General features: G+C 39.8%; 1 protein-coding gene across 1 annotated transcript in view; it reads right to left on the reverse strand.

Moving 5' to 3' along the window:
- Positions 1-14683, reverse strand: part of MED27 (mediator complex subunit 27) — a 94422-nt gene extending 79739 nt beyond the window's left edge. The window contains exons 1-2 of the mRNA XM_032200591.1: positions 14462-14683; positions 11762-11906 (exon numbers count right to left, since the gene is read on the reverse strand). Coding sequence (XP_032056482.1) covers positions 11762-11906; positions 14462-14667 — 351 coding nt within the window. The 5' untranslated portion in view covers positions 14668-14683. The remainder of the gene's footprint in view (positions 1-11761; positions 11907-14461) is intronic.
- Between the last annotated feature and the right edge of the window lie 11381 nt (positions 14684-26064).

Genomic DNA, 26064 nt, shown 5'->3' on the forward strand with positions numbered 1-26064 from the left:
CACATGTATATGGCTCCTTTCAGTGCATGCCTGCAGATCCTAGGAGGCTTTTAGTATTTTCAATATCGATTTCCACAGGAATTGCAATTTCATGGAATGAGAAATAAACACATTTATTTTAGAACCGTAGAATGTCACATCTAGATATAATTCATTTGTGTCTAATATCCCACAGAATATATAGAGTACCTATAACACTACGTTGCTGCCAGTTATAAAAACTTACTTAGCAAATCCAAGCACAACAGGCAAATTAATCAGGCCTGGCAGTGGTTTTGAATACAGCTTTCTTCTGAAGGCTAAGTCTGAACATCAAAGACCACTGTGATTTTATTACGTATTTTAAGATGTAGCCGTTGTACTCCGCTCTCCAACCCAATCTAAAGTAATCTTGAAAATATTCTTAGCATTTCAACACGTTCATTACTTTTCATAACATAATGATATACACTAATTCTACCCAATAAGTATATTAGTTATTACTATCAGCTTGTCAGTGTGTGTGCCTTTGAAGAAATGTTATCTGGGAACAAGCCAATTCATGAGCATTAAAAAAAAAAAAAAAAAAGTAAGCTAAAAATGCATTCCCTGGAGTTTGCAAAGACACCAGGCAAGCATGCAACTACAGTCATGAGCCATTTCAGCTCTCAGATTACTCACACAGTCTAGCTTTAGGCGTTTAAGTCGAGCACTTCAGTTCTCAGCAAATTCAGCGAGCACCAGAGCGTGACTGCACGCTCCGCACTAAGCCAAGAACCTTGCAACAGAGCACAACAAGGTAACTGCTGCTCAAGGTACAAAACCTTTTGATCTTGCTGTGAAAAGATCAAAAATGTAAAAGACCAGCACCTAGTAGGATCAATCAGCTTTCACTACATCTTCTTCTATTAATCCAGAGGACATCTTTTCCTACATGTACTGTAACTGAACAAATGTCTGTGGCTAAAATACTTCATTCAGTTTTGTTTCTTGTGCAAGTGGAAGCTTTATATTCATGACATTTAAAACCAGATTAAATAAACTGCTCAGACTTGGGCTAACCTTAGATTGGCAGAGAAGCTGACAACACATACTGATAAGTCATCTTCAGCTGTAGCCTCCAGGACTGCCCAACTCTGCTTTAAATGCAAGCTGAAACCAACAAGAGGTACCAACCACAAGAGGAGTTAGCAGCAAAACTGCTCTGAGTGCAACACCCATATTCTCACCTATCCTCTGTTCTCCATCTCCCAGTCCCCCGACTGCCCCGTTGTAGCACTACTCAGACTTCTACATGGGGCTCTCAAGCAGCAGCTCTTTACAACAGAAGCGAAGTCAGCTCTGGGTTTTCTGCAGAAGAGTCATTCATTCATCAGGGTTCTTTCACAAAGCAGAACAGAAGCCTACTGCACAAAACTGAAGTATCCCTAAAACCTGGGTCAGATATCTGGCCAGATCTGAAGTAAAGTTCACCTGCAAAAATAAACAACGGCTCCCCACACGCACACACACCCAGGAGAATGTGAAATGACTGCATCTACAGCAGAGTGTGAACGTCCTAAGTGGCTTATCCAATGTCACGAGTGAAATCTCACACCTTTGAGAACAGACAACTTTCTTCAAATCATCACCCATTTCATTTTATTAACAGAAATATTTTGGAAGCATCAAATTCTCTCAAAGGCCATCTAAGACCAACTGCACATCCTCTGCACTACACCTTTGTATCACAACTAAAAAGCAGGCATCTGTGGGAACAGCACGGGTACCACTGTTGTGCTCTGGAATTTCTTCCTCCCATTCTGCAATTGTCACAGCATCAGAGCCACAAAATGACAATGCTACTGCAGGGTAGGGCATTTTTTTTTTTTTTTATCTGAGGAAAATCAGAAGCAGTACGCACTCAGGCACATGTATTGAGGTTAGAGATTTCAAGAATTGCCATGGACTTTCTGGGTTACACGTCTCCAATAGTCAAAGCTCAGAATTAACCACTCCTGAACATAAAATCCTTGTCACGTTTTTACTAAATGTAAATTTCCATGACACGGTATCCAAACTAGTTGTCTGAACTGCACTTTGATTACACACAGCTCCTTACCCAGACCATCTTCACATTTATTAGCTTTTAGGCAACTTCCATGTTTTGTAGCCCAGTTATTAGCAGAGCCTGATCAAGATACAACGGGGAGGAGCTGAGTATTGCTCATATGCAATTCAAACCATCAAGTCCCTCCACAAACTGAGGGGATCAGCTTTAGTAACTCCAAAAAAAGAAACACAAACGAGATTAGAGATGAGTGCACTTCTGCATAAAACCCAAATAACAGACACAGCGCAAGATCAGACAACAACAATAGCAGAGAGCATCAGGGTGACATCATTAAAATTTCCATTTTGTTTGATTTCCTTTAGAAGCTACAAAAAAAACCTTTTCCACAGAAAGAATACCAATAGGATGTTTATCGGCTTTATCAGTTATTTTATATTAGTGTTCATATTCCTTGAATACCCTTCATATGAAGGTCCCCAAACACTTTACAAGCATCTTTAATTCGCTTCAAAGAAAGCGAGACACAGCTTCCTTTGAGAGATGAGGACCCCAAAGCGGTTATCACTCCTACCTGCAGGCTGCAATGGGGAATGTCAGAAGCATCTTTGGTTTTCCCATACAATTAAAACCCTACAACCTAGTCTAGAAGAACTACAAATAACGGGCCAGACCTCAGGAAATTCTCTCAAGTGAAACCACAGGTACATCTTACTATTTTGGGTAAGATTCTGGTTTATGCCTTATGAGACAATTTAAGCCAGAAAAATAAAACAAAGTGTTTGGGCAACTATGTAAAGAGATGGGGGGAAAAAAGACAGAAATCTCCAAAATCACAGAACATTAGGAATTGGAAGGGACCTCGAAAAATCATCTAGTCCAATCCCCCATCTCACACATGATAAAATCGTCTGCTTGTTGGGATTTTTTGTGCAACCTTCCACACAGAAAGGAAACTAACATAAAGGTGGACCTTCTTTTCCTCTGGAAATGTTGCCATGTACATAAAAAATAATTTGAAAATAATACAGAAGGGCCCAGTCTTTATGTATCATAGACAAGTTTACAGACAACCACAGAATTCAGGAAGTTGTATTAATTTACCAGAGAGAATAAGGTTTTTATTCTGTCCAACGAAACAGAAGAAAGCTGTTTTCCACAGCTAACAATCCCTGCCTGGTTCTTACATGAGGATGAATAAACAACTCAAGTTTTTTAAGCACATACAGGCTTTACAATACCAAGCTCTTCGGATGACAATGAAGGTTTGGTGATGCTCTCCTTCTACTGCACTCTTTGCTGGGGCAATTAGAGGGACTGGAGTCTCTGACAAAATCCTCTGTGCTTTCATGGTGGCCACCACGCACTGGAAGACCAGAAGGCTTTCATCACCAGCAGCAAGTCAGGCTGAGCCCCTGGGAGGGCACATAAACCAAAACTTCAGAGGAGAGCTGGCTCTGAGGGTTAGTGACAACGCTCCTGTAGTTCTGCAGTCCCATTCTTCTATTCCATATTCTTCAACTAATCTCTAGACAGCACGTTGTATCGTTGCTGTATTGCTCAGCTTCTAAAAGTAAAGCATTTTATTCCAACCTAATGTCGGTACCATGACTTATTCATCTGCATACTGCAATTCTGTGTGTGTGCATGACTTAGCTTGATCCCAAGTCTGATATTAATATTATCAATGCAGTTTTAACCAATTTGGCCTGATGACAGCATGACACAGGTTAGAAGGGGACGTGATCACTGACTTACACATCACACAACTCGCCATCCGGCACCAACTGTTTGAAGAGTTCCTGCAGAGGAGAAAAGGCGTTAGGGGAGGAAGAACTGGGAGTGGGCAGAAGTGTTTTGGTTAAAATAGACCGACATCAATCAATTCCATCCTGAAATAGGCTAACAGCTAGAGCATTAATACTTAGCAAAGAAACAGGAGAAAAATACTCATTAGCCCATAGAGGTGTTGCACAGCATTAAACAATTCCCACCAGCTGACAAGGGGGCTGTGATTTATGACAGTGTGTATTGATGTATCACTTCCCATAATTAGGAAAAGTGAGACCAGTACTGCTTACAGCATTATTTGGATTGGAGCTTTACAAAATACTGTTGAAAAACAACAAACACCAGGCACCACAATAGCAAAACACCTTACCATCCTCTCAGGCTGTTTCAGATTTGAAATGAAGTACTCTAACACAACCCAGCAAGAAAGGCAAACTCCATTCGGACCCGTATAACCTCATCTCGCAATAACATCCTAGTGTGAATTATTACAATTATAACTCTGGGAAGATCACAGATATAAAACATCAAAACCACATAACAAGCCAGAATCAAAGGCTAATTATGTCTCTCTTTTTTTTTTTTAGTGACAAAGTACTGACTGTCACTCTCCTCTTCTTGAAGGAACAAACTAACCTCAGTCTACTAAAATGTCAATGAACCTCAACTGACCTGCCAAAGAATTAAGTGTAGCAAAATCTCACCTGCCGCAGCATCTTAGCAGTAATGCAAAGAAAAAAGAGGCTGGTAATTTTCATTTCCTTTTGTTCCGATTATTAGCTGTCAAAAACATTTTCACAGTTACAATAAACAAGGCAGGATAGCCCTGGGTTGGAGCTTTTTGTTCAGGAACGGCACAGTAATAAAAGGCAATGAAACTCGGGGCCCAAGAGCTGTAGATCTCAGGGACACCCAGCTGAGGAGGGAAGATGCACCCTCCCAAGAAGAAGATGGACACAGCTGCTGTTACCCACCTCTAATGCCCCGAGTGCTGCTTTGGGCAGGACTTCTAGGGGGAGTCAAAGCTACAAGCAGTTTTTTCCTTCCTCATAGCTTTTCCAGTGATTCTTCCACCACCACTGTAATATTAAGGATAATTTGCACACTACCTGCATTTTCCAACCCCATCTTTGCCGGTCACTAAAATCAACCCTGCAATAACAAAATTGAATACTCTCCATGCAGACAACTGACCAATAATTAATATCCATGGCAGCTGCAGGCAAAGTAGTAAGCACCTGTTGTCATTTAAAAAAAAATAATGAAAGGAATATTAATGTAATTCTGAATAACAAGGGCATTTCACCAAAACATTTGCCTAAAATCACACAAAATTAAAAGCCCATTAAAGGGCGTTCTTCCAGACTGCCAGGCAAACAACATTAGTCACTAACTATACAATACTTGGCATCTACAATGCATTTCCATCCAAAGAACCCAATGCACTTGGGACACATTTAGACCAGAAACTCTCCCGAGAAGTAGGTTAAGTATTATCCCACTTTATCCATAATAAAAATGAGGCACGGCGAAATCATGCATACTGCTCAAGGTTACAACAGAAATTAATAAGAAAGGCAAGAATAGAAACCAAGTGGCCCAGCTCCTATTTTGTGCTCTGTGTACAAGAAAACACAAGGACGTGTATCACTCATTTCTGTAGCAGCAGGAATATCAACTCCAATGGCTTATCTACTTAGGAAAGGAGTCCACCCCGGGTAATCCAGAAGAGACTTTGCAGCCCAGTCCCTCTTTGAGCACTGCTTCTGCTCCTACAAAGTAAATCGTGCTCTTCAGAGCACTACAGAAATATTCTTGGGGCAGAAACTCTGCTTGCAGCCATTTAGCTTCAATTCAATTCTTATTTTTTCCATTTGATCCCTTCTGTTATCAAACCAAAGGACTTAGCAACTTCAACTCTTTTCCCTAAGTAACTTCTTTAGAGCTCCTACTCACCACAAACCTTCCTCCTCCTACCCCAGCAAGCACAGGTGATCTTCCAAAGCAGCCTCCAGAAGCACTGGGCAAGAAGCTGATCCAGGTATGGGGACAGTCTGTCCTGATACTACACGTGTGTCACTGATGTGAGAGAACACAAACCCTTCCCCAGCTAGGGTGGAAGAAATCTCAGCAGAAAACAGCTGGATCTCCACACAGCAGTGTGCCAGGCTATCACAATGCTGCATTCTTACAGAATAAAGTCCTGAAAGGACAAAATCTTGGCCAGCTGCCTGCACTTCCAGACAACTGCCAGCACAATAATTCAGTTACACTGTCCATGCTACTGTAAAACTACATTAAATTCAAAATGTTTGAGCGCATCCAAAAATGAAAATTAATGTTGCTTGGAACGAGCACTTCATTTTACAATCAGGAAGAACAAGAAAAGATTGCTTTGACGGTCTTCCTCTACCATTATGGTTAACATTTAATGGCATTTATTGTCATTAAACTCAATATTTGTGTCTAATCAATATTAAGCTACCAAGGGCAGCCTAACAAGTCTGGACTTTCTCTACAGGCTCTATTGATTTTTTTTTATTAGTATTTTTTTTTGAGACCTACAACAAACAATTTACACAATTTATCAGGGAACACATCAAGATAATTTAATATACAAAAACTATGTATTCCTTTTTTAATTTTGTCATGTGACCGAAAATCATTTTAATTCATTAACGGTGATTATCTTAACAGTTCGATTTTAAATTCATGTGAAAAACAAGAGGAAGCTATGAGGTAATAAATTTAAATTGAAATATTTTTAATGTATTTCACTCTGCATATCAACAGGAATCTCTCTTTTAGGTTTGTATTTGCCAGTTAAACAAACTCATGACAGCAACTATCCACCTCTGTTCACTTGGTATGAGTACCACTCATACTGTAAAGCCTATGGAAGTTGCCATAGTCTTGTAACGGATGAGTAAATTAAATAATTTCACCTAAATCCTACTCACCCAGAGAGTCACAAAGTCTGAGAAGTTGATTTTTTTGCTTTCTGCTTGAAGTGGTAGCTAACAGCCTTCCCAAACACACCACTGCCACGTCTGTTAAATGCTATCTCACGACAACAAAAACAATACCACCACCACCAAACCTACACACGTTGATTCAAACTACAGAAAGGCTGGAATCTGAGAAAAGCAAACAGACAAACTCAGCACAAATTTATCCAGCTCACTGGAACATCCAGCACTGTGCTTCCATGAAGTTGAAGTCCAGGAAAAAAAAATAAGATAACATCACCTTTTCAGTACCAAAATTATTCTAAATTTCTCCCATCTGTGCTGCTGTTAATCGTATTCTTTGGAAGTCTGAAAATAAACTCTACCAAGACAAAAAAAAAGGGATGAGGGGAGAGAAGGCTTGTAGGCAACACGCTTGGGCAAGGAAACTGCTAATACTGCAGTCACTCAGCAGCTCAGTAAAGACTTGGTTTGCTGCTGTCCAACAAAGACAATGTTTTTTAAGCCTGGCAGAAAGAGTGATCCTATGGAATTTGGTAGTTGATTCACTGGGTGCATTCTCTTTAAATAAAATTAGAACACAAAAAAAAAAAAAAAAAAAAAAAAAAGACACACAAAAACCACCACAAAACAAATCAAAAAAACCAACACTCAAATAAGTAAAAAACCTCTACCAGAATCTATAGTGGTGATTAAAGCTCAAATGCTGGGCATGAAGTACTTGACAGCACCCCCTAAGAGAGGGGGAACCTGCCCTCCGAAAGCATTTGCCTAGCTCAGTGAACACACAATATGCTGCGTATTTTCTGTTCCACTGGAGTCAAAGGGAACACCTTAACAGACACTGCCTCGGGCATGCACGGGGCGAGGGTATACAAATGCTCTGCCAAGGGCAAAGAGGATGAACAAATATACACTACAGGCAATAAATAACCTCACTAAAGCAGCAGACAAAAAAAAAAATCCCTACTCAAAGAATGAGTTCAAATTTCTGGACTCCAAAAACCTGCATCTACCCTGGCTGCTACAGCTGGCTCAGGCAACCATACCAGCATAAGCTTATTAAATGCTTTATATATGAGATACCCATGTTATATTGCTTTAATCGCATCATCAATAATTACACTCCTGCCCACAAAACCCTTTGTTTCCCTTGTAGTTTTCCTCGCCTCCTAATACCACCAAGAAGTAGGCAGCAGGTGACAAGAAGCAAGGCAGCATCACCCTGCAGGTCGAGTGCTGAGGAACAGTCCCAGAACAGCACAGAAACTCTTCAGACATAAATCAACTACAGCTATTACACAGGGATGGTCTGCATCAAAAGGACTACATCTGATTTCTGCAAGCGCCCTAACTTGCAGGGAATACCTCGGCTGCATCGCATCACCCGCACGAATGATTGCTCATTTTTGTCTTATCTAATATCGTATCCTCAGTATTACATTAGAGGGCAGATAAGGATCCTTCTGGGAAACTGCACGTCAATCGTAACAAAGGAAACCTCTTTTCTTAAATAAAATTGAATAGGGGAAAATAAAATAACTATGAAGCCGGCCTAAATGCTGATCCAAAGCTACTGCATGCTGCTGTGCACCCACAGTCAAACTGTTGTACCTGTATGATTTCTACTGATTTATAAAAGAAGCCAGTTAGCAAAAGCAAAGACAAAACCACTTAGCTTTTGCTTGCAATAAGATCGATTTAAACTTCTCATGTTTATGTCAGCTCTAGCTTTTAAGCTCTGTTAAACACCTGGAAAAGTAAAGTTCCTTTACAGCTGCATGTGTGTGTAATTAATGCCTTTGACAAGCTGTTGAGTTCCCAAACAGCTGCTTCTATTATATGGACAACTTCAACCATCTGCAAAACTATTGGGTAAACTGCAGTAAGTAAATATCAGGATAGCAGATGCTAATAAATAACAAGAGCTGCCAAGATAACACAATCCTGTAAGGAAAAAGTCTGTGAGTATGAGTTTCACTACACTTCCCAGCACTTAACTCAAAAAACTTGTTTGGGCATCCATCACCAAACCAAGACTGGGTATTTGCTTGACCCAGCATCAAAAATAAAGCTGTTAATCTGAAGGAGTAACTACTCTAACAAGTTGATAGTACTACTGTGGTTTAAAGAGCTTCATGTGGCTTATGGTATTTGGTAGACTACTATCACTGCAGTCTCCAAAAACTGCCAGAGATTGATTCCAAAGCAGATATACTGATATAAATGGACCAAAAAATATATCTCAGCTTTTAACCGGACTATTATATAGGACGATTTTTGAAATTCTGATTTCTTTTTTAAAAGCATACCATTTCAGGCCTTTAATTGTTCTTTCAGCTTTAGATAAAAATAAATAATAATTAAGAAATGTATCAAAGCCATTTTTAAAAAACATACAGTACTTGGATATACCAAAAACCAATTTGCTTCTCATGAAATAGCCCAGCTATTATTACCGACCTGACTTATAACTGCCTTACAAGCTACTTTATTATCATGCTCCCCATGTTTTAGAAATAAACAGCATGCCTTGAAACATGCAACTGAAATTGTGTGTGCGTTCATTTCCCCTGTATTTTATGAATGTCCTTTCGGAATTGCACCATAAGCTCTGAAACTACTCCATCTATCCTCCCCTGGCAGCAGCGTGGCTATTCAGGCCATCAGTAATGCATGAACAATCAGAGAGAGGAAAATGCCCTTATCTCAGCTCATCAAAAATACAAGCAAGCAAGCCACAAAGGGGTCACAAATTAAAAATTAAATGTGAACAGGCATAAAGCGTATTGACAAATCACCACATCCAAATCCTCCCTTCCAAGCAACAGCAAACACCAGGCACACATAACGAAAACAAAAGGTGGCCAAAAGATGTAATGAAATAATACTTATCCCAGAAATGTATTTAGCAATGAAGAATTAAGCAGCAACCTACACAGGCACCACCAGGGTCTTTGGTGCTAATAGTAGTATCTATGCTCAGCACAGGTAACATCTGTTATTAGAAAGAGGGGCAACCTATTCATACCTGCTGGTCATTACAAACCCTAGAAAAGACTGTAGTAAAATTCTGAAGAACCACTAGGTAGAAAGCAATTTTTGAAATACAAATGAAATTGTATGTTTGACTTGTTTTACAGCTAAAAAAAAAATGATAACAAAGCTAGAAGAAAAAAAAAAAAAAAAAAACCTTCCTCCCCCCCTCTCTAGGAAAACTGAAATGTGAGTGCACAGGTAAACCTTTCTGCTTTCTGAAATCAGAAGCTAGTATTAAAAAACTGTTTTTCAAACCTCCGTTAGACTCTAAGTTAATAAAAAGCTTCATTATAATAACTCTTCCAGAACTATTTCATTATCATCAGAGTTTACTTTGATAATATCCTAAAGAAAGAATTAAATCACTGAAGACTTAAACTTCTAAACTTGTCATGCAGTTAAGTATAAATGGTAAGTGGCTTTGTCTGAAAGTAGCAAATTATTTCCTCTTCAGTGCCGATAATCACTTTGAATAACAGCAAGAAACACAAACAAACAAGAAAAATTTTCTCAACTGTCAAATTTCTACTTTAACATCTCTCCTGTCCCCCATTTTCCAACCATACCAAAATTTCTACTGATGCTGAATTCTATGGATTTTAGAAGACATAACACACATTTGCATTCTGAAAAGTGGCTGTATAAATATTATGGTGCTATTCATACAAAAATCATTGTAGTAGTCCATCTTAATTCCAAATAATGTTAAATCGGTTGGCTCAGTTTATAACAAGAATTTGCCTACCAAGTACTCGTGTAGCCAGAAAGTCTTCCTTGCTCATGTACTGCAATAAATAATTTAGAGTGGAATTGTCTTGCAATGCCCCAGCTATTTTCAGATTTATTATTCTTGCTTACTCCTGCTGTCTTGTACACAGTTGTTAAGAGCCACAACTCCAGAATCTCTCACTAACAGCAGTTCCAAAACAGAAATGAATCCATCCTCTACATTTTGCAACAGCTCACTAAACACTTCAAAAATAATCTTAAGAAAACTTTTAAATACTGATTCATTTCAGTATTTCTATAAAAAGTAATGTACATGTTCTAAAAATTCAGGATGGGAACAGGCAAACCGAAGCATAACAGTGCTCACACAGGGATTAATATTAATTGCAATAATGTAATGTTTACTTATTAAATAAAATCGGATGGGAAGAAAGGGGTATTTTTGATGTACCCACCATAAGTAGACTATGTCCAGGGCAAAGATACCTACCCAGCTTCCGTCCCTAAACATATTCAGCACACAAGATTATTGAGTTGATTTTCATCAGAAGTTTCTTACAACAAAAACAATTCATTCTTAAAAATACAAAAAAAAAAAAAGCAATAGTATTATCTGCATTTTCTTTTTGCATTACTTAAAATTCCATAACATATACAATGCAAAAAACATTAGCTATGTCAAAGATGTTTGATACAGAGTTAGCTCTGAAATCAGGCAGAAATGGTTTTAACAGGAGCAAATGATACAGAAAGCCATCAGCATTCCTGATGATGACAACTTCCCTCCGAGTTTTTCTACAAATAGTTTTAGAGGCAACATAACATAAGCTTATGATTCTCTGCTCTAATATCCCACCAATTTCTGCTACAATGATTACTGACAGGTGTGAGGACAGAATATACTTTTATTTAATATCTACATAAGACAAGATGCTAAACAGCTATTACAAAGAGAATTATTCCGTCTTGGAGTCAACGCTCCCTTAGAAAAACATGGAAACACTTAAATTGCAGGAAAGTTTCCTTTCAATTGAAATACCATTTTTCATCTCACTTGAAAGTAATTCCAGGTATGTATTATGCTCCCCACTTCATTAAAAAAATCAGCAATTTTGACAGCCTTTAATATTCAGAGGTTTGCTGTACCACAAATCAGTCCTTCTGGAGGAATACACAACTCTATTCCATCAATGTATTCTGTTACCTTATTTGACCATTTGTAGGCTTGCAGAAGTTGGCTGTAGAGAGGTGTTTTGTCCTGAACAGGATCTAGGCTCAACAGTCCGCTGTTGTGCAAGGGATGGTTCTCAGAGGGTTTACCAACCAGATTGCTCAGACGCTCCAGCTCACTGAAAGAAAATACAACAGCATTTTCTGGTCAGATCTGGAGATACGTGTACCTAAGATGTGCAGTCCTCCTCCAGAGACAGCAATCATGTTTACACTCTATTTTAGTATCTGTATGCTTTACTTATCTGCCCAATTTGATTAAAAAACAAACAGCTTAATCACTGCTCATTGCTTCTAAGTAGAGAAAAGTACAAGTCAAGAGTCTTTGTAAGACAGAAAGGAAAGAATCAAATTATGGTGTGTCCTGTTTACAAACATTTCCAGAACCTAAGTCATCTTCTGAGCAAAGCACACCCTCAGAAGCCACAAAATTCTGACTTGAAGCATTGGCTGCGATACTATGGACAACAGGAGAATTATGAAGCAGGCAGATGTCTTGTAATTTCCATAACGCACTAGAAATTAACACCGTCCTCATGTAAATATACATATGAACTGGCATTAGTCCTAATCCTGGAGGTGGTCCTCCGAAGACTGTGATTGTTCTAATGCATTCCAAGTTGTCAGGGCAAGGAAGCATCTTCTGTTTTCCATGAGCAACCTGTATATCTGTAGACGTGTACAAAATACCCAACTAAAGCTTAATAAGCACCATTTTTCCATGAAGAAACGATCAGTGTGAAAATGATCTATTATTACTTCATATCTCATTTGTCAAACGCTACATTTAATAATAACAAGAGTTAGGCAATGTTAAAAACTCGCATTAATCAGCTGGAGAAGAAAGACTGGCTACTTTGCACAGATATAAAATGCAGTTTTCCAAATGACATGACTAATCAGGTGCCTCTCCTCGTGACTCATGAACATCAAATCCTACTCTAATTGAACTTCAAACCTTGCACTAAATTAAGAACAGGATTCAGCCCCTTTAAAGCGTGACTTATGGAAATCTCTGTGAAGAAAAATCCCAAATACCTCTGTTTGCATTTAATGAAAGTTATGAAAATAAACATTAACAACCAAGGAACTAACCACTAAGTAACTTCTATGCTTTCCTACCGCAAAACTCTTTTCTATTAATCATTATTCCCGCAAGCTTCCATGGCCTACACTAAGTCTCTTGTGCTTTGACCACTCATGAGCATACTTAGCATTTGTTGACAGAACTATACAATAAACGTGAATAGACAAGATAATTAAGAATTTGCTGAACAAGGATTCCAGTAAATACTTTCATGACTCACGCCAAAGTCCACAGGTAGCATTAACTTCAATACACATTGGAGTGTTCACTTACTACTCAAAACCAATGCTTCCCAAAACCAAAACAGAATTATCTAATATTAAGATGTTATATAAATTACATTATTTTTGAGCAGTTACATTTTCAGAAAGACAAATTAAATTTATATCAAATTATCAAAAACATGATCTAGAGGTATCAAGAAAGAAATGGCATCGAGTACTGACCAACATATCCGTTAATGTTCTGGAAAACAGGGTGAAAAAGGAACTGGTAAAGCTTTATGATGAAGCTATTCTCATGTAGGGTGCTAGGGACAAGACTAACTGCAAAGAGTTGCTGAAGAACTTGACAGCACCCAAACAACGGATGATGAACTGCAACCTAAAGAAGCGTATCATAGCGCACATGAGAAAAGAGGTCAGAGGCTGTTGCTATCTGTTATCATTTGGAAACAAGACTTTTGGGTTATTCTACACTATAGAGTCCTTAAAAAAGCCATTGAGAAAACAAGAAGGATGACCAAAGCGATGGCACAGCTTCCACATTGGGAACAACAAAGCTTCATCAGCTTGGAAACCATAAAAACCAACGGGACACAACAGAGGTCTATAAAGCTGCGTACAGCATCATTCCCAAAAGTGATTATTTACCTTCTGTCCTAATAGAAAGCAACAAACAGGTAAGATATTCTATACATCATCAACTATTACAAACTACAAATCAGCAAAACCTATTAGCCAAAAAACACAGGGCTTCTCCTCCTGAAGACCCTGGACTGGACACCTCTGGAGGCCTGAGGATACCCTGGAAGGGGTCACCCTGTGCTGGGACACGTCCCTGACAGCACCGCGGGCTCCACCGGGATGCACCGGCCCCAGCACACCCGGGAGGACCAAGCAGGGCCGCAATTAGCAGCAGCCTCAACAGTTGTTTTGACCTCTGTGAAGTGCACCAGCCTGTACTAAATAATTACATTATTACATTTACACAAACCAACTTTCCAGCCTGTCAAGTTTTGGTAACACCCTTCAACCACTTGGATGCTGCTGATGATTCAGAGTCTAAAAAGCGATTATTATTTTCGAACAAAAAAAACTTCAGAAAAACAGAGAACAATCCCTCTGCCACCAAAACCACCCAGCCGGCCACAACAGTGCCTCAGCCACCTATCCACAAGCCAAACATCTGAGCGAGGCTCATCCCTCTGGAGCCTCCAGGAGGGCATGTCACGGGGAGGCAGCACCCAGGGAGGCACGGAGCGGGGCACTTTCACCTTTAGCCGCCCCAAACCTCCTCCGGGAGCCGAGGGGACCCGGGGACCCCTCTCCCCGCCCGGGTGCTGGGAGCGGAGGGCCGGCTGCTCACCCCAGGTCGCGGCTGACGGAGTGCAGGCTCTCCTGGAAGGCGGCCACGAAGCCCTTCTCGCGGCCTTCCAGCGTCTCCTTGTTCCGCATGCCATCCTTCAGGCAGTCGAAGACTCTCGTCACGCTGGAGCGCAGCGCCTGGATGGCGGCGATCGCCTGGGAGAAAGCCTCCAGGTTCACCCCGGGGCTCAGCACCCCGTCCGCCATCTTAGCCCGGGCCCGGCCTCCCTCCGCTCCGCAGCGTGCCGAGGCCGCGGCGGCACGGAGCAGCCTGGGAAATGTAGTCCGAGGGCCGTGCTGCCCTCAGGCGCCTCCCTCAGCATTTTTTTTATTTATTTAATTTATTTATTTTCGTCTCTTCGTAACGTCAGGGGTTTCTTCTGGAAGGGCGGGTTTGCTTCTCGCAAACCGCGCCCGCCCTGTGTGAAAGAAGAAACTGAGGAAATGTCTGCCCTGCCCTAGGGCAAAAAAAGTGAGCGCTGGTGTGTGTAGCTCCGACACACCTGTCTCCTTCCTCAAAATGTTATTTTTTTTTCCAGTCAGGTGTCCTCTCTCCTTCTATTTTCCCATGCTTTGCATCATTCGCTGCTAGTAGTATCCTAGCTACCTCAGGAGCTGGGGTGTATTCCCCTCCTTGTGATGTACCGTATGGATTTTAGCAGGCGTTCCGACAGAAATAAAATCATTTAAAATAGAAAGGAAGCCCCCCCGTCCTTCTGCAACAACTGCGCTTAGTTTTAGGCTGGCAAGAATGTTTCTGTAAGCCTCACGCTCATGGGCACAATGAAGTTTTTAAGGTTAGGGCCTGAGTTACTGTAACAGGGTGAGACCCAGCCTCAATTATCAAATGTTTGCCAAGCACCATGGAGTTTGAAAGTGCTGTCATAATGCCAAGCATTACTGGTTTTATTTTGTAGGAGCTGATTATGTTTCTGATCCTACCACCAGCTCTTTTTCACCCTTCAAGTGCAGCTAAAATAAATAAAGCTAAAATAAGTGAAGCGCTGCACAGGCCAGTAGTCACTCCACACAGAGTAAACTGCAGCACCGGGATGGTTGGTTTTTGTTGTTGTTGTTGTTGTTGTTTTTCAGTTTCTAAAATAAATAACCACCTCTTTCATACAGGTATTAATTAAATTCAGTAAGCACAATTCACACACATCCTTTACTCGGGGATGCTTTTTTTTAATATGTAAAATGGAAATGAGTATGACAAGGAACGGCAGATGTGTCACTGGCCAAGTGAAGCGAGGCTTTGCTCTCCACTCAGTGACACTTTTCTGTCTATCATGCAGCAGATTCTGAAAATTGCATCTGATCAAATAAATGTTCTCAGACAACATACAAGGTATTGATTACTGAAACCCTATTACTTAGCATAAAGATTGGGAAAATGAAAAGGCTGCATTTCTACTACTCGGATCTTGATAATGTTCTTCTATCTAGGCATAGAGGTAAAGCAGCACTGGAAGCAATATGGTCTGAAGAAATATAGTTCAGCCTACATAAACAGTGAAATGTAAAGTGTTGTACTGCAGAGAATCAGCAGTGGACTGAACACACTTAGAAAGGCAAATGCAAACAAGATAGGAATAGTTTGTTCTTTATGCAAAAAAGTACTGCATCAAGGAACAGAAGCCAGAGGCAGAAAGGACAGGACTATCTCAGCCAGAGCAGTACTGAGGAGCCAAGTTCTCCTGAACTCCCCTGGCTCTGCAAGGAGTTAAGGAAGACTCCACTTCCACACCAAAAGGTAATGGCTAAAGTTGAGAGCAGTTCTTCTTATTACGCCACCCCCTGCTTGCTACATATAGGAGGAAAAGACTGCATAGTTTCATGTGCTCATTTGTAGGGATTGCCCTGCCTAAGTTTCTCACTTCTTTCGTGTGAGAAATATTCCTTAAGTATCATCTTGTCCAAACCATGGCAGTATGCTAGTTTTGTCTTCACTACAGGTATATCCTAAGTTGTCATTATGGATATAAGGTACAGGAAACCACAGTATCTCCAAGGTAAAAAAAAAAAAAAAACCTCCTGATAAAAATAAATAAATAAAACTTTTAGCCTTATAATCACTGGTAAAACATTAAAAAAAAAAAATCCAACTTATGTTCAAAACATGCAAAATTCTTTACTATCTGACAGCTGTTGAGTGGGCTTTGCAAAATGATTTGGGTGGCCCAACATGGACATATATCCACATCTAAGAAAGCATCAGAACTGACATCTTTTGAACATCTCTGCCAGAAGCTCAAGAACCCAGTGATCTCCCTCAAAAAAAAAAAAAATCCCATTTAAAGCATATGGGTTATATCCACATTGCACAACGCAGTGTCATGTAGAGATGCAAACAGCAGCTGCAGTCCTGGAAGCAGTCAGCTCTGTTAGTTCAGCGTTCTGACCAGACTAATTCACCCTGCCTCTCAGCATTGCTAATTAGCTTTGGCAGACCACTATGCTAACACGGTTACACTTCAGCTAGCCCAGTTATCTGCACACACTGCTGCATTGTGCCATGTAGATAGAGTAAGAGATGGAATAGAGAAGACTGCACTGAACTGCCAATTCTGGCTCTGTTTTGTGGCTAAAGACAGAATTTCATTTTGGGTGCTGTCAGTCTCATAACATTCATAAGCTCTGAACTCATTTGGAGTGAAAGGGTGAGGAGGCGGGAGGGAAGAAGTAACAATCCAAAGTGGCATCACATGCAGCTTGACAAAAGTACAGTTCTCTCCCAAAGCAGAAACTTGACTGGGGAGCATGTAATTAAGATGAACCTTTCACAGCAAAGTACGTTATGGTACTCCAGTTGCAGCTACTAAGATCCAAGCGGGCTGTAATTAATCAGTAACACCAAAGAAAAGGGATGCTTTCAGAATCCTTGCAGAGATACTGTAAACAATTTGTTAGGGAAGAAAGTACCCAATTAGGAATGCATTCTCATTTAAAAGAAATTAATTTTGTTGTCAGGAGACAAAACTAATGGTGACTATTGGGTTTCCTAGCAAGTGCAGATAATCTCTCATGAAATGCTTGGATAGGACTCAGCATTTGCAATAAATGACGTCATAAGAAACAATCTTCATCTTCCTCTGAAGTAGATAAATGCTGATATTTATTCTGTGGCAAGCTGGACTGATAATCATCAGCAGGGCCTCTTCATTTCTTCATGCTTCATTGCTATGATCTTGACAAGAGTTCAGATAAATCTAATAAACTGATGTGGGTTTTTTGTTCAAATAACGGTGAGGCTCAACAATGCAATTAGTAAAATATTCTTGTTATTTTTACATTAATTTCTTTCAGGTATTCAGTCTTCAGTTTGCCACAGAGTTTACTACGCAATGCATCATTGGAACAGAGAAGAAGCTGTGGGTTTATCAATTCGTGTGTGAGGCTTCTGCCAAGAGAGGGGAATGCATCCTGCCTCCTTTTAGACAGTGTTGAAATGGCAAGGCATTTTCAGATGTGGGGGAGCCTTGATCTTCAGTGTTATTTCTTTCCTATTGTTCCCTGAATCAGAATCTCCCACTATATCCAACAATAGTGAGTGAAAACCTTATCTGAACATTTCTGCCAGAAGAAACAGTGAAATAATGAACTGAGCTGACAATGATGTAGTTATCATCAGATTTTCTGTAGGATGAATGGAGTTAGCTTAGTATTGTTTCAGGCTCTCAGGAGACTTGGCTCCTATTAGAAATGATCTTTCCTTACAACATGGTATGTGGAAAACAGACCTGGAGGCCTTCCAGTCCCCTTAAGGGTCACTATAATTGTAAGAACTACAATTTTTGGAGGGCTATTCAGTTTCTTATCCAGCGTTTTGTTTCAGTTTGTGGTTATAAAGTGTCCACATCACACACAAAAAAAATTCAGCATGGAACAGATTTGTCTGCAGAGCCACTGAGGACTGGATGGATTATGACTCTCAGATTCCCTTGTGTCTGATGAAACTGGCACCCTTGATATCAGCTTTAAGATAATTCAAAGAGATTTGCTGTTATGCTGAGCTGCTTCTGGAGTTTCAGTCTCTGGGGAAGTCAACCTAACACCTTATCCCAGCACTGAATTTGCATGAGAAGTGTAAAGCAAAATACAAAAAGTAAACCATACCCAGCAAAACTCATGGTGCATTTTATGCGTGTGGAAATTCTGTCCCAAAATATGTCAAATTTTACTTGCAAAAATAAAAGGCTGCTGTTTTATTCTGTATGTGTGCAATCTGCAGAGAATTATACTCAGCCACTTCTTTTCTTTAGACATTCAGCGATCAAGTATGGAGTCTGATGTAAAGCCGAATGGGAAGAAACCATCATTATTTAAAGGCTACATAACTGCTTAAAATTAGAGCTGTGAAGGCATCAAAAATACCAGAAATCACAGATGGTTTGCAGATAAATTCACATTGCATTTAGTCCACTCAACATCTAAAAAAAACCTATGCTTTTGCCTTGCTTTTCAGTCTAACTGTTGATGCTTGCTCAAAACATACTTCTTTCTTTAAATCGGGCTTTGAGTCATGTTCTGTTGCCCTATACATTCAGATCCTAGTCACTTCAAAAAATCTGCACAAGTACATGTATTTATAAGTTATGTAGTTAAAATGTAATGTATTTTGCACATTTTCAAAATGACAACTATCCTGAGCAGGTTAAATAAGACATTAGCAGGGAACGAAATAGTAGCAGGAACAGACAAGTAGTTCTGCAATATGCAAGTGGCTGAGACAGAATGACCCAGTTACTGCTTCTTGTTTGTATTGATGATTCTGCAGTATTAGAATCAGCTAAACATGTTTCCCCTATTCAAGGACTGCAAGATCAGGCTTTTACATCATTCTGGGATGGTCCTTTATTGTATAAATTAACTAGTTAAAACCTATTTGCCTTTTTTTTATTATTATTATTCCTGCGCTGTATTTTTGAATGCTCTGTCTTGTGCCTTGGGTTTTCTCTCTGACACTGGTTTGCTCTGGGGAAAATTCCACTTCCCTTGTCACGAAGGGCCAGGATTTGGCACAATCATTCCAGCGTCACTGCCTAGCAGCAGTCAGCAGATTTGGATGCTTCAATTCTACTCCTTACCAGTTTCTTGCAGAGTTAGGGTTTTGCAACAGGCAAGGAGAAGCTTGAAACATGCTGTTTATTCAGTGCATGATTGGGCACATCCACGAGCTATTGCTCTTTATTGAACAAGCAAATGAAAGTTTTAAATGGCTGTGTATCTACTTTTGTGATAGTAAATATAATGGAATTCGTTGTACAATATATGGTAGTGCTTCTTGGCAGGGGCAAACATGCAGCTTAAGAAAGTAGAGGTTGGTTTTCCCCCGTCTCTTTAAAAAACCTGATGTGGTAACAACCACTGAGACAAGTTCAAAGCATTCTAAAGGTTCTGATTAGTAAATATTACTTGAGAAAAGCCTACAAGGACAATAAAACTTGATATGAACCAGATTCAGGCACAAGTTTTGCAATCTTCAGCTTTGTTCCTCCTAAATATGATCAGAGTGTGCCAAGGAACCATGCTGCCTAACTCCAGAGCTTAGCTTTCTCCATTCCACCAGCCACTTGCCAAGACCCATTTGTTCCAGTACTTCTCACAAAAGCCAAGCTACTTCTCCTGACTCTTCACCCTAATTAAACTACTTGATGGCTTTTATAATCACCTCTCCATAAACCAATCAATCTCAGCAGGATTGTTAACAGATGAAACTGGGCTGATCTCCCTTTAAAGCATCAGCCATCCTGCAGCAGCAAGGTCTTATTCTTTACTCTTTAGCTTTTCTGGTATGCCTTCATTTTCCAGTTATAACAGAGAGACCAACAACAAAGATAACTGTAGTCAGATATGCTCAAGGCTGAATGAGAGCATGGAAACATGCAGTTTCCAGACAAGTCAAGCAGTTCTAGCTACTTCATAGATCAGATTTGCTTTCAAGCTGTTCCACACTGTATTGTTCATCAACCCATTATGAAGAACAGACAACCATGCTTTTTTTTTTTTTTTTTTTTTTTTAAACAGAAATCCAGACAAAACAGGCAGAATAAATCAAAGCTGTGGGATATTCAGAACTTCAGTATTTCAGGAATTCAGTGCTTCATCTTGACCTTTATTAAACAAAGTATCAGAGCCAAACTTTAAGTAGATACAACGGGACTTTTAAATCAATAAGCCTTTCTACAGCCCTGCTGCATGCCTGAAGATTCTGTTTCTGGAATCTGTAGGGCAGCTAAATTGAACTCCATTTACAGAGTCTGCAGCCAAAAGGCCCTTTCCTCTGCAGTGGGCTCCATGTGGGAAGCACAGCTCTGAAAACTGTGTAGAGCATCCAAAAGTCACTGCTGCACTCCCTGTGTTAGCAGGACACAATTGGCATTGCTTAAATCGCCACTGGACTGGATTTATCCAGCAGCTGCTACCTCCCACCGACATTGCTATGAAAAACGTCCTGTAGGAGAAAAAAAAATTGGTGTTCAAGGCATTCTGCAGTGTTTCTTGCCATCTCAGAACGTGGGATAAAAGGAACACCAAAACTTGGTAAAAATTTGGTAACAGTGGAGGCACCATATGATGTGGAAATAAATAGGCTTCAAATAAAACACTACCTTTGTTTTCTCAGGATGGAAACACAAACACACTCACTCATGGAGGTCACATTGCTGCCAGCAGCCCCAGCACACATCTGCCCTGTGTGGGTGTTGCTCCATTAAGAGCAGCAGACCCAAAAGCAACCTGAAGGGGTGTGCACTGTAGGTGCTGGCCTGCTGTCGCACCAATATGGCAGGTAACGTCATCCACAGGCATGTGAAGGACCAGGGCCGTGTGTGGCACCGTCACCAGACACAGAGCAAGCTGGATTTTTTCCCAAGGCTGTTATCTGAAAAAGACTTTGCTTTATACTTGGGCCAATATGGTAAACTGTCCAGTTAGCTCAGCAAAAGGTCAGAGGCATTTTAAAGTGAAGAAAGGCCATCTCTGGCAGCTGTATCCAATTCAGAGAGATATATTATCCCCAAAGGAACATGAGAAGTAAAATCCTTATGTACTTTATTCCTGCATATTCCACTTACAGCTACCTTGGTGCATTCATTATGTGGAATTGAGCTATGTTTTCAAGCAGAATAAAGCCAGTCCTTCCTAAAATGAGACAGACATTGTCTAAACAGACAATCACTTCTGGAATTTGCAGATTTGCAGGTCTAATTCCATACTTTACTATTTAAGATCTCCAGAAAAGTCACATCCATCTTCCATCTTAAAAAAAAAAAAAAAAAAAAAAAAAGGAAAGAAACAAAGAAAGAAAAAAAAAAGACAGAAAAAAGATTTTCCTTCTATCTAGAGATTATTTAGTGCTCTGTTATTGACACTGCTTCTATTGAAAGATTTAAAGATAAAAATGCAGTGTATTCAAGTAGTGATCATTTTTCATCGTCACTTAGTGACAGTACAGCCTGTAGTCAATTGCAGCTGATTTATCTTTTCTGATATCGATCGCGTGTGGGGCTAAGCTCTTTGCTGTACCTTGCTGTATCTATTCTGAACTGCATCGAGAAATGCAAAACGAGTGGACAAGAGCAGTGTCAAGAAAACCTGTTTTCATTCTAAAGCTGTTTAATTATTTCCTTTTAAGTGGTGAGATAAACTGCTAGAAGATAATTTGCTTATGGACACCAGGCATTTCCTGCCAGAAGAAGGGAACAGCATACAAAAGCAATTTCCTTGTGCTCAGCCTATGAAGTGTTACGGGAACTGGGTTCAAGACACCAGATGTAAAGGAAAACTTCAAATGTTGAAGGAACAGATCTTTCGTGAAAAGTGCCACTCTGGTCCCAAGCCTCCTATAACCTTCTGTGGTGAAGATGCTCTCTTGTATACTCATGAAGATTCTCATCACATCATGGAAATATTCCCTTCACTTTTTGGAGTGGAGAAGAATGAAAAGTATTATCCCAAGGGTCTGGAACTCTCCAGTTCCAAAACTCCATGTACAATTTTTATACACAAGAAGAATTAATTCCAGTCACCTTCTGAGGTTAGAGTGAAGCTGAAGATTGAAATACAAACAAACAAAACATTTGGATGCGAGGTAGAACCTGCTTGTTCTCAAACAGCACAATATTGGATCCCAGACTCTTGTCTCAAACACATCTACTATTTTAAACAGAGCCAGACTTCTATATATGCTCGTCTTCACTTAAGCCAAATACATCGGTAAGTGCTGATACAGAGGCTGTGAATCTGATGGCTGAATAATGCTTGCGGGAATCCTTAAGAGACCAAGAAAGCTTTCTCTAGAAGCTGTCATGCACCTCCCTGATGGATCACAGCTCACAAACCATAAATGTGCTTAATGTGGGGAGCAGTCAGGACTGGGTCTCCAGCTTCCTATAGCACTTGTTCTGTTATGGAGTTAAAATGTGCATTTGTGCTTGTTCCTCTTACCAGAAAGAAGCTGAAATGTGACCCAGACACCTTTAAAGCTTCTATATATCATGTGTAAGTTTTAAATATAAAGGCTGGGAAAGAAGTATGCAAAGAACCTCAGTGAATGAACAGACCATGGCACCTCAGGGCTATTTACAGCTTTCTCATCCAAATGATGCCAATGATCTAGTGCTTTGTTGGAATACTGCTCGCTGGTAACAAAACCACAGAAATGCTGATTCTTTGATTCCGTCCTCATATGATGTTTCTTCTTGAGCCCTTTGTTAACTACCACGTTACACGTAGCAAAAACTGAAGCAAGGAAGGGCTTAAGCAAATTTCAAGACCAAAGGACCTTTCTAGAGTTTCATCAGAGACTGCACCTTCATGGCAAGGTGTTAAAAACTGCATATCCGATAAAAGAAGCACAACCTATCGGAGCAACAGCACACGTTGTCATTCAGCTCAAAGCTGCTCATTCCAGAATTGCAGTAGACCTTCATGTCACTGTCATTTATCCACACTCCCCACTGTGGCTTTCTTTTTTGATTCCCTTCTTGAGTATTGCCTATAAAGCCTAAGGATTAGGACAGGGAAAGACAAGTACTAGCCATTTCCTGGACAAGAAAACCTATTCTATTCCTTCTGCCTCCTGCTTATTCCTTCCACTCCTGCTGGGCAGACCTGGCAGATTAATTCATCCAACAGCAAACACTTTAACTTGTCTGCAGGAACTACCTCAAGATGAAAACTCCCATACTTTATTCTAGAGGCAGTGACAAAACCAAGCGAGCTAAACAGCTAAAACACATATGCAGATGTCCACTCCAAGCATGAACTTCACTTGTTCTCACCTTTTTCTCCTTCCCCGGTAATCATGTGCTACTGAGGTTCCTTTTCTAATCACTCCGTGACTTTCTTCTCGTACAGAGGCTTTATCTTTTCACATTCCTCTGCAGCAAGCTCTGACTTCCTTGTCATTTCCTGATCCAAAGCCGTTTGATTAATCATCTCTTACCAGGTTTATCAATCTGTTCTCAAGCCTGTACAAGGGAACATACACGTTCAACAGAGATTTCCTCTATAACTTTATCTGCTACACTATTTTGGAGAACTGTTTCAAACCGTGCCAGCTAACTCTTGCTATTTGCAGATATGGGAGATGGGATTCTAAACCGTGAAGAATTGCCAAGGTAGCTATATGAGTATAGTAGCAAAAGGATATTTCTTCTACTGTAACTTATTCTGGTTCAAATAAACTTTACTAGCAGAAGGACTTCCACTGCCTCAGCAGAAGGGTTTTGTTGATAGGACATTAGTTTTACCCCTGGCATCACAAACCAATACAGCAATGATAACGCAACTTTCGACCAGGAGGAGTTGTTTTCTCCTCAGTATTCGCAGCTGCCAAAGCAGGAATATGATCACTGTCTTCAAGAATAAAAAGTAGTTTAATTCTGTCTCCAAAAATAACCTGCACTTTTGATCCATTCCCAATTCTTTTTCTTGCAGGGCTCTCCTGCACAGATAACAACATTAAACAAATTAGCAAATTACTCCCTCTGCAAGAGCCAGGTCATATTTCACCATTAGAGAGGGAGTCTGATTTTTGCTTGGGTGAAAATAAATCCACAATAATAGTATTTGCTATCATTCATGTCTCAACATTTCCCCTCAAAATAATGTTTCATTTTGTTACATTTAATGTTTCAGCATTCCATCTTAAAATAATGTCAATAATTACAAACCTCACTGTTTTATTTTAGGCGCTGTTCTCCAGGAGTGACAGAAGCACACAGATTGAAAATGTTGCTGAAAGCACTGCTAGAGGATTAAATAAAAAAAAAAAAAAAAAAAAAAAAAAAAAGGAAAGGAAAGGAAAGGAAAAAAAAAAGAAATGAAAAACACAATCAAAGCTTTGTCTAAGTGACAAAAAGGAAAATGATGCTGTGTGGACACAGCAACAAGGGTATACAAAAGTTTCTTATTTTTATCATTTGCTTAAAATCCAAACTGGATTCTCTTGTAGTAGTCTAAACACTAAGTTTTGTAAGTTAATGGTGTAGTATTTTGGCCCTTGTGGGATGTTACAGTGTAATATTGAAGTGAAGGATCATTCTCTGATGTCTACAACCTGGTGCGCCTCTCTGGTTGTCATACCTGATTCTAGACAGAAGAAACCCAATAAAGCATATTGATCCAGTCCTGTCTGATATGTCACTTAAAAAATAGTCCTTCATATGTAAACACAAACCTATGCAGACAAAAAAAAGTTCAAAAACTTCCTCTACTTCAAGTTTAAAGCTTTTGCTATTGCTATATAATGAGAATATTTTTATAAGTTTTATGAGCTCTTATCACTGACCTATTCATTTTCCAATGCCTGAAAAATTGCAGATATTCTCTTGGCCATTGAATAAGAAAGCAAAGCCCTTTACAAGCCTATTAGGAAAACAATATTTACAACAAAGCACCAAGGAAAATCCGCCCATTAAATTTTACAGCAATTTCCGTGGAAGAGTCCTTTCTACTGAGAACAGCTGGACTTAATTGCAAATGAGCCGACTGAAGGAAGTACATCTGATTGCAGATGTAATAAAATTCATGCTTGACACCTTAATTTTTTTAATATATATTGGCCACCATCAAATCCCTGCACTTGCTGGTTTGCAGGCTAAAGCTATCAAAGTTCTGGCAGGAGAATAGACAGGGAACGGAAAAGCTTGTGGAGTCCTTCAAAGCTTGGTGCTTAAGACACAGCTTTTTAATGCTATTGATTCCTAACAATCGATATTTTTTTCAATAAGAAAGTCTCATATTACCCCTTTTCCCAACCACCCTTCACAATGAACTTAGTTAGGATGAAAAAGCACTTAATGGCTTGCTTTTGTGGTCTTTTTTTTTTTTTTTTTCATGTTCATTGCAGTCTTTTTTTTTCTTGCAAAATTCACCTCCTCCAGCCCTGCTGGCTGATACTACGTTGTTCTGAAGTGTTAGGCCAGATTTTCTCCAGTGTAACAACCTCCTATTGGGTTATAATTTGACCGACAAAAGCCAATTTCTTTGAAATTAATTAAATTGCAACCACATCAACCCATTGGTTATTTGCCTTAATAGGTTATTTGCTTAAAATCTACCATAAAAAGCAAAGCCTCCTGTTTCTTCCTCATTCCT

The sequence above is a fragment of the Aythya fuligula genome, chromosome 19, assembly GCF_009819795.1.
Source record: "Aythya fuligula isolate bAytFul2 chromosome 19, bAytFul2.pri, whole genome shotgun sequence".
NCBI classification, from domain to species: domain Eukaryota; kingdom Metazoa; phylum Chordata; class Aves; order Anseriformes; family Anatidae; genus Aythya; species Aythya fuligula.